We start from the raw sequence: 12,882 nt of genomic DNA, 5'->3' as shown, positions 1-12,882 counted from the left end.
AGAAAAGAAGTATGTTTCCTCCATACCCACATTGTTGAGAGTTTTCATTATAAATGGATGTTGAATTTTGTCAAATGCTTTTTCTGCCTCTATTGAAATGATCATATGATTTTTATCCTTAATTTTGTTAATATGGTCAAATCACATTGACTGATTTGCAGATATTGACCCATCCTCACAACCTAGAATAAATCTGGGCTTCCCTGGTGACTCAGACTGTAAAAAATCTTCCCACAATGTGGGAGACCTAGGTTCAATCCCCGGGCTGAGGAGATCCCCTGGAGAAGGGAACAGCTACCCACTCCAGTATTCTTGCCTGGAGAATTCCATGGACAGAGCTGGAGCCTGGCAGGCTACCGTCCATAGGGTAGCAAAGAGTTGAACACGACTGAGTGACTTTCACTTTCAGTCATGGTTTATGATCCTTTTAATGTATTGTTGAATTTGATTTGCTAATATTTTGTTGAGGATTTTTGTGTCTGTGTTCATCAGGGATATTGACTTGTAATTCTTTTCTTGAGACGTCCTTGTCTGGTTTTGGTAGAAGGGTGATGCTAGCTAACCCTGTAAAATGAGTTTAGAAGAGTTTCCTCCTCTTTTATTTTTTGGAAGTTGAGGAGGATTGGTGTTAATTCTTCCTTGAATGTGTAGTAAAATTCACCAGGAAAACTATCTGGTCCTGGTAACTTTTATTTGTTGGGAGATTTTTGATTACTCGTCATCAAAATCAATTTGATTCAATCACTAGTAATCAGTCTGTTCAGATTTTCTATTTTCTGCTCCATCCTGATTCTGTTTCTAAACCATCCTCCATATTACTACTGACGTTATTGATACTTTATAAACCCCCAGTCTTATCACACCTAAAATCTTTCCTGTTAAACAAAGCTGTGCAGTGCTTTCCCTGCTGCCTACAGATAAAAGTTCAAATCCCTAAGCATATCATTCAGTCTCATTCCAGATGTTCATTTCAATTTCATTTTTTTCTCTGTAGGCTCCACATTCTCTTCGTCTTAGTCAATTAACTGTTCGCTAAATCTGCCATGGAGTTTTATGCCCCCTGTGTTTTGTTAAGGCCATTCATTGTCTCTAGTGTCTGCTCACCCCACCCACTCCCAAAAGGCCAAATCTCCCTCTCTGCTCTCTTGGTGAAGAACCCTCAGGGCTCACTCTCATAGTTACTTCCTTTGGTATTCTTATACAGGACTAAGTACCAGTAATACTGGAGCCACTTACTGGCAGTTCTATAATCGTAGATGCTCTGTTTCCTTTACTCCTCTACTGAATTATGTTTCCAAGAGAGGACAAACTTTTGACTTTGTTTGCTTGGTTTTTCTTTGCAATTCACAGTCTGTAGCATAGTAACTAATATATAGGCACTCAGTTACATGTTCTGGGTTTTAAAAAACACGTAACATACAGTACACCATTGTAGCTATTTTTCAAGTGTATAGTTCTGTGGCATTAAGTAATTCACATTATTGTCCAGCCACACCACCTTCTGTCTCAGGAACTTTTTCATCTTTCCAGACACTCTGTTCTCATTAAATACTAACTCCCTAGTAAAGAATCCGCCTGCAATGTAGGACACCCTGGTTCGATTCCTGAGTCAGGAACATCCCCTGGAGAAGGGATAAGCTATCCACTCCAGTATTCTTGGGCTTCCCTGGTGACTCAGCTGGTAAAGAATCCACCTGCAATGTGGGAGACCTGGCTTCAATCCCTGGGTTGGAAAAATCCCCTGGAGAATGGAAAGGCTACCCACTCCATAGTGGAATTCTACTGGAGAATTCCACGGACTATATGGTCCATGGGGTCGCAAAGAGTCAGACACAACTGAGCAACTTTCACGTTCACTTTTCCCCATTCCCGCCTCCCTCCAACCCATGGTGATCACCATTCTACTTTCTGTCTCCTGTGAATTTCACTATTTCAGGTACCTCATATAAATGAATTGCACAATACTTGTATTTTTGTGACTGGTTTTAGCATAACATCATGAAAGTTTAAGGCTTCCCAGGTGGCACAGTGGTAAAGAATTCGCCTACCAGTGCAGGAGACACAAGAGATGCCGGTTCAATCCCTGGATCTGGAAGATTCCCCTGGAGAAGGAAATGGCAACCCATTCCAGTATTCTTGCCTGGAAAATCCCATGGACAGAGGAGTCTGGCACGTCATTGGGGTCACAAAGAGTGGGACAGGACTGAGCATACATACGCACATGTTAAGAACATAAGCTTTAGAAACAGAAAAGTTGTCCTTTATCACTTAAATATAAAGGACTGTGCCTTGGAAACATCAGGTTTCATCCATGTTGCAGTATGTGGCAGATTTGTCTTCCTTTTTCAGACTGAAGAGTATTCCATTATATATACAGAAACACGCACACACGCACACACTACCCTTTATTATACATTCAGCCATCAGTGGATACTTGAATTGTGTCTACCTCCTAGCTATTGTGAATGATGCTGCTTTGAACCCAGGTGTGCAAAGATCTGTTCGAGTCCCTGTTTTTACTTCTTTTGGATATATACCCAGAATCAGCTAAATGTTGTGTTTCCCCCCCGCCCCCACTGGATTATTAAACTAAGATGTATTTTGTTAATGTACAAAGCTGTGGTAAATATTTATTTAGAAGTTTAGAAATCAGCAGAATATTCCATTGCCTCCTATAGGGTACCAGCCGACCTTCACACTATCATGTTTTGTGGGATGATAACTGCTTTACTGCAGATGAACTTCAGCTGCTCACCTACCAGCTCTGCCACACTTACGTGCGCTGCACACGATCTGTTTCTATACCTGCACCAGCGTATTATGCTCACCTGGTGGCGTTTAGAGCCAGATACCATCTCGTGGACAAAGAACATGACAGGTAATATAGACGCGTAACAAGTACAGGTTCTCACCCAAACCCAAATATGCTCTGGGTGTTAGGATTTTCTTGGGAAATGTCTTTTAAGTGTTTATGTGTAAGTGAGCATATATGTGCCTCTCTATTTGCCAAAAAGTACTGCCACTTAGAATTAACATTCCACAGGCTATGAAAAGAGTCAAGGAGCCAATTAAAAAGCACTGATAGAACTAATTGTCCAAGGTGAGGGTTCCTATTAAGATGTACAGTCTAGGCTTATTGGTAATAGTGTGAGGTAGTGATTTTGTTGCTTTACCATTAGTTCAGGGGAGAGATTATCAGTAATAAAAGTGATAAATTCAGACAAAATTGTAGGATGTCTTGGATTTGCTTCTAAATAATCCTGGGGAGGTGAGAAAAGTAAGCCAGAATTGGCGTCGAGTTCATAATTATTGAAACTAGATGACAGACATGTCAGAGTTCACTACACTGGCCTCTTTGTTTTTAATTTTAAAAAATTTTCTACAAATAATATTCTTCAGAATTATTACATCAGAATAGGGATTGGTTTTGTGCTCATTGCCACTTTCCTTACAGTGCTGAAGGAAGTCACGTTTCAGGACAGAGCAATGGACGAGATCCACAAGCTCTTGCCAAGGCTGTACAGATTCACCAGGATACCTTACGCACAATGTACTTTGCTTAGAAAGTCTAAGGATATTCTCTGAGAGGAAGAACTGGAAGATGAATCGACATACAACTTAGGTTTCCAGTGGAGTCAGCTGGGTGAGGATGCCTCCAGCCATACAGAAACCAACACTGCGTGGGGGCCAGGGTCTGATTTCATGTTGATGCAGGAAGATTGTCTACTTCGTCGAGGAACACAGCACCATTATGCAATATGAAACCAGCCAACTGCTTTTTTGTGCGGTCTCCTGTAGGAAGTATCGCGGTTGTTTTGTTTTCACTTTCTTGTAGTCTAACCCTTTTAATGCCTTTACCTCAAGTTGCTTGGCAGCACAACTCTTTGCAAAAAAAAAAAAAAAGTAAAGAAAAAGTAAATGAAGGTTTTTTTTTTAAGAAAACTACACCTATATGAATAATCAAAGTGATTGTTCACAATGATGTGTGCAAAAAAATTAATGTGCATTCATGTATTCTTGTAAAAGTTATCTGTGTATTTTACATATATACATGCATACCGCATATGCATATATATCTGGATCTACACTGACAGTGGATATATATGTATCTCTGTATATATTTTACAGTTCATTCCATCGGGGAACCGTCTTTCCCTTTTTTTATTCTCCCACCGCCACTTCCATTTTTCTCTCTACCTCCCTTGCCACATTTTTTTCCCCTGATGCTACCAGTGACATTCAAATATTCATGTATCTGGTTCATTTGAATATGAAGCATGGCAAACTAGATTTTTATTTTGCACACCCTACTCCTATCTCTTGTCTCATACACAATTTTGAGTCCTCAACTCTTGGTATTGCTTTCCTAAGAAACAAAATTATTTTATATATACATATATATATATAAAATATGGTTTTGTGAGAGTGAATGTCTGCCCCCTCCAGCCCTCAGCTTACATTTGCCATTTGTGCAATGTGTACATAAGCAGTAGCACCTAAACTGTTCTTTTCTTTAGTGAATTTGTTAAAGCTGCTATTTAAAAAAAAAAAAAACTTGTCAAAAGTTGTAACTCCTCTATAACTGATGCTACTGTTCTAAAGTCTTCTGTTTCTATGTGTTATACATGGAAATCCCTTAAAGCTTTTATAAAGGGTAAATGTTTTACATGATTGGAATCGTGTAGGGTTGAGGTCTCTGAAATTGGGTAGAGAGAAGGGGTTGTTGAGGTTTCTTTTAATTTTTTTTGCTAGTTTACTTGCTGCCTCTCATACCTTAATGTGATTTTCATATATATATTTTTATATATATGTGTTGTATATATAAACATATATGTATGTGTTTTGAAGTATAGCTTCCTTTTCTTTTATATTTATTAGAGTAGTGCTTTAATAATTATAGAATCGTATTGGCAACATCTTTTATAGAAATATAATCATGTTTATTTTAAGAACTGACGATTTGTTTTTGCTCTCTTTAGTGCAATAAGCAGTTTTAAAAGAAAGCTGTGTCTGTTTTACATCTTTACCACACATCGTGGGAGAAACAGGCACCTCCATAATTTTAATAGGGCAAAGTAATATAGCCTTAATTTCAGAAGGAAAGTTTTATAATTTTCAAGTTTAAAGCATGTCTTATAAAAATCATTATGAAAATGAAGGAAGTTAAATTTCCTAAATGAGTCTTGACCTTGAATATTAGAAATAAAGTTGAAGAACTTTGATTTAATTAATGACAATGACTAGCTTAAGATATAGAAGACATTTAAATTTTTGAAAAGAGCTCGTGTTTGCTGAAGAATCATACTGGTAAGCTGCCAGTTTTCATCTACTAAAACGAGTCAGGAAAATATAAAATGATATTTTTAAAACTTTATTTGCTAATTCATCACTAGTGTAACTTTCCTTTTAAAATTAGGGAGATGGTGACAAAGGAAGTTAGGACTTTGATCATTTGAAATGAGTTAAATCACTGAAATGTTGAAAAACTTTTTTGCAGAACTTTTGTTTTATTAACTTCACTTTAAGATCTTAAAAAAATACTATAAAGCTGTCAAAACCGAGTTTATCAGTAACCTTGGATTCAAGGGAGCTTTGCACTTTGTAACTCATGAAAATTGGATTTAAATTTTTTTTTTTTTTTTGCACTGGTTCAGAGTGTAGATATTACAGATTGTTTCCAGTGGGCATTGTTGTGAACCTTTCAAAATTCCATCTGCACATGAAAACAAATGGATTAGCTCTTTAGTTTCTCTCTTACCTATTATCCACGTAATGCCAATTTACTGTATTTTGAGCCTAAAATCTGAGCCCATGTCCTCCAACAGGTATGAAATATTTTGTCCCCCTGCCGGAAAATTAAGAAAGTACTGTATTTTGTATGTTTATTATATTGAAGTTGCTGAGATGCAATTTACAACACTGTTTCAAAGCTCTTTACATAACGTAATATTTGTATAGTATATACATTTTTCTCCCAACCACCTCTCCTCCTCCAAAAAATGTCTATAAAGGTTGTTTTTTTTTTTTTTACATTGAAATTTCACTGAATATAATCCAGAACATAGACAGGAGAAGGAAATAGTATATCTTAGATGGTAAAAACCTGATGATGTATGTTTGCTCAGTATGAGTAAAACATCTTCCTTAATCAGTGAGAGTTTCACAGATTCATGTGGGAGACTTTAGGGCCTAGGGAAGAACTGTAGATAATTTTCCCGTTTACCTGCTTTACCTAATTTCAGTCACCTAATCTCACATGTGCTAAAGTAAAGCCCACAATTTAAATCTATTTAGAAGGACTTTTACAGAGGAAAAAAAAAATTTTTTAACATAAAGCTTTACCTTTGAAATGAGTTCTTTATAGGGTGCTCTTAGAATTTCAACATTGCTAGTTTAAAGTTGGTTAACTTGAAAGAATATGTATAGTATATTTCTATTTTGCTTACTAACAAATTGGTGTATCAAACTTGATTATAAGAAACTTTGTGCTTAGAATTTTAAGATAAAAGACTAAATGGCACATATTTTTTGAAATTTGTTTTAATTGTTGTACTTCTGGTGTAGAATCACTGATCTTTTTTATTTAAAAAAAAGGAGAAAAAAAAGATTGTTTTGAGTTTAAATGGTCATGAAACTGAACAGTGACCTTTCTGTTCCTGCCCTTGCTCACTAACTACACATACAGTGAATGCTAAATTTCTCTCTGCTGTTTTCTGTGATATATGAGTGACTTTAAAATGTCAGTCCCAGCAACTGGTGTAATAGATTTTCTTGTGAAGAATTGGGAGCTTAATGTATATTCTGGATGGCAAATATGTAAAGTGCTGATACGTGTTTATATTTACAGCATCAAGTTAATGGCATTGAGGACCATGCATTTATAATACTGTAGCTGCTATATTTATTTAATGAAGTAGAGTCTGACAGTTACTGCACTAAACAGTAAGGAGATGAGCAGGATTCAAGGCTGGTGTTAAACTTTTTTTTTTTTTCTAAATAAGATTTAAGAACATGAAATAGCAAGATAACAAAGGGTGCTGCCAATTTAGGTTCAAGTTAATGTCAGGATACTCTTTCTTTGTTTTAGAAATATGGATTTTTACTTTAAGAATTTTGAAAAAGGGTACCTCAGCCTCGTTAGTACTGGTTTTTGGCTTATTTTCACAGACATACAGATGCCCTTTATTTTTTTCTTAATATTTACCTTTTAACACATTTCTCAGAAAAAGTATTTGTCTATGAAAATCTTCCTGGTTATAACCTATTATTTATTTATCTTCCTTGAAGAGAGTCTAGGTGGGATTCTAGTAGGAGTATACTAGGTGTTTTAGAAGGCACTTGATAAAGATTCATCTCTTCCTTCTAGCATGGAGACTCCTAGCCTTCTAAACACCTATACTAGTTTTCCAAACTATAATAGGTTCTCTAATGACCCACCACTGCCTAAAGTTTACTTATATATTCTCTAATGGATTTTAGTATGACAGACCTCATGACAGGCTTAGTCATGACAGACTTAAGCTATGTCTAGGAAAATAAAAGCTGAGTTGCCATTCCTTAGAAATGATTGGCAGAGGATCTCAGTGTTTAAGGAAAAGAATCCCAGTAATAAATCTGAAGGATCTATTTCTGATGAATTATAGACTAGGAATTAGAGACTCTTATCCAAGAAATTTTGTGGGTATTTGATTCAGAGGCCAACATGAATTTACCATAGGTAGTGATTTTTATGAAATTCATGAAGCTAGCCACTTGGATGCAGCTAGAATATTTTGTAGTCTTGCTATTAAAACTTGATAGTGATGTTTTTCCAAGAGGCTTAACTGACAGGTCTGTGTAAATTTTATTCAGTATCATTAAACCTGGTTTAAATAGTTATTTTAATTCATCCTCTTAGATGTTTTCCTGTTGAATACTTTTTAAAGACAAGTTGCCACTAACAGTAACTTGCTACTTAAATTATCTTTTATGAGTTATAAGTCAAGCTGTAAAAAGACACCATTGGACTGGTATCTTTATTTTGGCTTTTTTAATCCTTTTCATTCCTTTTGAGAATTCGTGGATATCCTAAAGCTTCAATAATAATACTTGCGAGACTTTATACCAGGTGAGACCTTTGTGAGTAGCAGTATAACCCTGACTCTAGAGTCTGTCTGTATTTTCCTTTTCTCCTCTCATTTGATCATATAAAGCACTTTGTGATTCTGTAGGAGTCGAAAAGCAAAGAATAATGTGTAAAATCAGTACATAGATGGGAAAGTGAGAATTTTCTCCAAAAAAATCATTTTAAAAAATTCCTGCTTATACTAAGAACATTTTTGATCAGTGGCAATACTAGAAATGATACTGTGATTAGTGAAACCTAAGCTGACTCACAGGAAGAAAAACTCAGTCTCTCTCTCTCTCTCTCTCTCTCTCTATATATATATATATAGCCTCAAAGGGAAAAATATTTTTTACTTTTTCCTGCTTTTAAAAGTGGTACATTTCAGTTTATAGTTTTCCATGTTGATCAAAATAATTTCTTTTAACTGAGATACAGTGGTCAAAGCTTGTGCTAATATTATCTACTACTAGTTGAATTTTATTTTTCTTTACCCATCAAAGATAGTGCTCTATATTTTTACATTATTGTAAGAATATTTTGCTCTTGAAGTATGGAAACTAAAGACTTTAATTTGAATTAAAGATAGAAGGTTAATAAATTTCATATGGAGGGTTAGGATTTACCAATGAGAAGCCCTCTTGAAGTATCAGGTAGCCAACAGAATGACAAAATTAAGATGCTCTCGAATCATCCATCCAGCCATTGGCTTCCCTTCCTTTTTGAAATCAATATCTGAGGTAACCAAACTCTAATGTCGTATCTATGTTAGCGTATCATTAAAGCAAAGATGTTCTTCAGGGTAGACGCTGAATTAAATTTTTAAATCATTTTTTAAAGCAAGGAGGTTCTTAGAAAGTGCCTTTTCAGAAGATGGTGCTGTAGACTTTTATTTTTCAAATAGCATGAGGCTAAAAATTTAAAAGATAAATTATTTTAGAACTCCAAGAGTATGACCGTTTCATACAAATAATGTTATTTGTTGTCCTGAATCTGGTCCAAGGGAACCAAATATAGCTTTTATTCAGTGAAGTATCTAAGTAAATGCTCACCAAATGTATTTTGTAGGTTTAAAAACAGTTTTTAACAGAATCAACCCTTTCAGTTCTCAGCTGTGTTGAAGGTTATCTATATGGCACATAAAACAGCGAGTTTGCTTAACTTTTTAGCAAGGGTACGAGTATGGTAGTAAACCCCCAAAGTCAATGGTAATTTGCCAGAAATTATGTGATAGGCTACCCTCTCCCCCCTCCAGCATATTCACCCTTTTGTAAATATCTGTTGGTGGCCTTTTCTAATTACTCCTCATTAAAGAAGACTGCATATAAAGATAGAGCCAACTCACCAAGGAAATAGGAAAAGTAAAATGATTATTTCTCTATCTTTAGGGAAATTTTTTCTCTTTCAGGCAGCAGGATATATTCTAAATGTCTCCCTTTTTTTTTCTAGCATAGATGAAAAATGATGGCAGTGCATCTATACAATTGGTTAATTAGAAGTAGAACATGGCTTTGGAGGAAATAAGTAAAAGGAAGGATAATAGCAGAATTATTCCTACTGGTTGGAAATTTAGTAATCTATCAGAAAGCCATTTTCCCCTGAACTAGAAGTAGTAAACAGCAGTAAATGATCACCTAACCAGTTCTTGCTTGTGAACTTGGTGAGCACTCTTCCAGAAAAGAACAGACTTAAAAACCAGACAAAAGAACACCACACCTCAGTAACCTTGTATGCTGCATTATGTAATGATAGTGAAATCATATTGATTGTTTGGAGTGTACTATGTCTGTCTGCAAATATACATGCACAGTAAACTTTTTCATTTTTTATAATGTCATAATAGCAATTATGGGTTTATTTTTTTAATATTAATTTTTCTATTGTGATGTTTGTATTTATTGACAATTTGTGTGCAACTTTTATATTTTGCTTAGATATTGGTTTTAAGGTATTTTATTTTTATAGATATTTCTAGCTTTTCCTCTTTCTTTGTAATATCAGCTAAGATAAGATGGAATGTTAACATACCAACCAAACTACTAATTCCATAAACTCTAGAGTTTGGATTTTTACCAATAAATCATTAACACTATTTTCTAACTTAGAATATTTAATGTTGTTTATATAGTGGGCATTAAAAAAGACAGTCTTTAGACAGATTTCTAAATGTGGAGGGGAAGTGGAACTTTCCTATAAGTTAGATTTCCTTCCCTTAAGTATCTAACTAACAGACTGGATTGATTTCATCTGATCTGCAGATTGGTGCCAGCTTGTTACACTTCTTTTTCTAACTTCAGCTACAGTTGAAACTGCTTAAATGGTTACATCATTCAGCATTAGGATTATGATACCATTTTTATAGACCTGGAAAACAAATAGCAAATGATTCAGAAGTCAGTGATAATTGACTTTGAAATGGGGTGTCCCCTCCCCTGCCATAATTATATGGAAGGTTTGCTACCCTGATCTTTCTCCTACTGTGCTTTTAAAATTGTTTTAACCCTACCATACTTTTAAAGTTGTTTGACAGAGTTTAAATAGCTAAACTTAAGATAAAGACTGATTAATACTGTATTTCAGCTAGTTAAACATTTAAGTAAGAATTACGAATTTGAATTAATTGGAGGACAGTTAAAAGTATCATTATATAATATTAATTTCAAGTGTAATATAGTCACTTTAGTTTCCTAGTGAATCAGTTCAGTTCAGTTCAGTCGCTCAGTCGTGTCCAACTCTTGGTGACACCATGGACGAAGAGATCAAGATTATTTGTATTGACATTAACTTTTTATAAAGGTACATGAAAAAAGTGAATTCTCTTAAACAGGTAAAACATTTCCATTGTATTTTTACACAGTGAATTTTCTTGGTAAGCCAATTTTTTTCTGTAAGAGATTAAAAGATAAACTTGATCCCACCCTCTGAGCTTTAAATTCTAATTTATCAGGGTTTAATGTATGACATTTTGCCATACTATATTCTTTCACTGAGAAGGGTAAATGAGAAAGTTTCAAGTAATTATAATCAGAAAAATGTTATTTTTATATTATGTGAAACAACAATTTAAAATGAATCAGCCTGTGATTTCATATAGATGTTAGTTATTATCACTTTTCCCCCACATTTTTGCCAGTTTCAGTGGGTTTTCAAATATTCATAATACACTAAGCTACTTCCTTTACCCTGATATCAAGTAGTAATTGAAGGTTGGTATCCGGGAGTTGGTGATGGGCAGGGAGTCCTGGCGTGCTGTGGTTCATGGCGTCGCAAAGAGTCGGATGCGACTGAACTGAACTGAACTGATTCTGATTATAGGAGTTTGTTGATACAAAAAAACTAAATATGTTTTGAGCAGTCAGATATATTTTTGTTGCAAGTATATGCTCCCCTCTTAAGGATATTTATTATGGTCATAATTTTAATAGTTGTATTCATTATGCTTCAACATTGCCCTAGGTTGGCAGGCATATAATTCTTGTAGGCCAATATTTTAAGGCAGCTTTAAGTAGAAGTCCTCCTTTGTTTTCTTTTTTTCCTTCCAAAAGCTCTTAGGAACCTGACATATAGAGCTTATTTCGCTCTTTATGATTGGCTCCATAAATCAGGGTACCTAGCATCAGTGCTGAATTACCATGCTGAAGTACTGGGTGACGTGCTCAAGCTTAGAGTCACCTCTTAGAGCTGTCATGAATAGTCTTATGTGAGTAGGAAACAGATAGGAATATTGATCATTAGAACTTTGCTTTTTTGTCTGATGTTTTATTCCTAAAAATTGATTATATGCAAATCTACAATGTTATGTTTTAAGTTTAAAAGGCTGTGCCAGAGATTAGAGAGGGAGATTACTCTGGTATTTAATGCCTAAAACTTTCCAGCTTTATTTACTTCATGGCTTTAGTTGGAAGGACAAACAAAAATCCTTTAATTTGGCCCTTTATTTTTAGAACCAAAGAAGGGGGAACTTTTCTACAAAAAATGTTGCAGGTGTGATAGGAGATCTTTGTGAAGAAATGGACTAGTGGGTTTGTAAGAGTATGTAGTAAGGGGGAAATGAGGAAAAGGAAAAGGTTTCTTTGCTGGAATCCTTTTGGACAGAAACCTCAAACTGTTTGATACTTACCTATTTCTCATAGTCACGTTGTAAAAGAAGAACTCTTGTTATTTGAACCTGAGAAAGTGTCACTGTAAACTAAATGCATTTTATGTTGTTTGTTGTCCCAGATCTAAAGGTATATCTATCTTCATTAGAGACGTTGCTTCTGAATTGTAATTTTAAAATGAAGTATTTTTCTTAAATAGAGCCACGACATTGCTATCAACAAAGCTTCTCCAGCTTTTCCCTTTATATAGAAAACATAAAACAGAACCTTCCCAGACAAGGTAGTCTTTCCTGTAAAAAAAAATATATTTTTTGATAAAAGATTTGGGGAAAACACTGGTAGGCTGTGATGAAGAGGGAATTTTGCCTAACATAGATAGTCCAGCCAGGTCAATGGATACAGTTTGATCCCAGGGAGTTTAACAAGAGGAACCTTTGGTAGCAGGTAAACATTTGGTTTTGTTAGCAACAGGCTTGGATCTCTGGTGGTGACTAACTGCGAATATCTCCCTGTTTCATAGAAAGGAAAGGGAATGATCTCATAGTGTTGATGATGATCCTGCATGTGCTGTTTTTCTAATTCAGAAATCAGGTCTAGCAAGCACTAACCAAAATCTAATACTTTGTCCCCGTAAGATTCTGAAAAAGATTTCCAGGAGCTTTCTCATTTCTTAGCCCA

The 12,882-nt window shown here is 35.2% G+C and overlaps 1 protein-coding gene across 1 annotated transcript in view; it reads left to right on the top strand.

The window, feature by feature from the left end:
- LOC128044603 (protein argonaute-3) overlaps positions 1-3,563 on the top strand; it is an 87,543-nt gene extending 83,980 nt beyond the window's left edge. The window contains exons 17-18 of the mRNA XM_052636920.1: positions 2,679-2,878; positions 3,455-3,563. Of these exons, the coding sequence (XP_052492880.1) occupies positions 2,679-2,878; positions 3,455-3,563 (309 nt within the window). The remainder of the gene's footprint in view (positions 1-2,678; positions 2,879-3,454) is intronic.
- The last annotated feature ends 9,319 nt before the right edge of the window (positions 3,564-12,882 follow it).

The sequence above is a fragment of the Budorcas taxicolor genome, chromosome 3 (genome assembly GCF_023091745.1).
Source record: "Budorcas taxicolor isolate Tak-1 chromosome 3, Takin1.1, whole genome shotgun sequence".
Classification (NCBI taxonomy): Eukaryota; Metazoa; Chordata; class Mammalia; order Artiodactyla; family Bovidae; genus Budorcas; species Budorcas taxicolor.
This window is presented reverse-complemented; position numbering and strand designations above follow the sequence as displayed.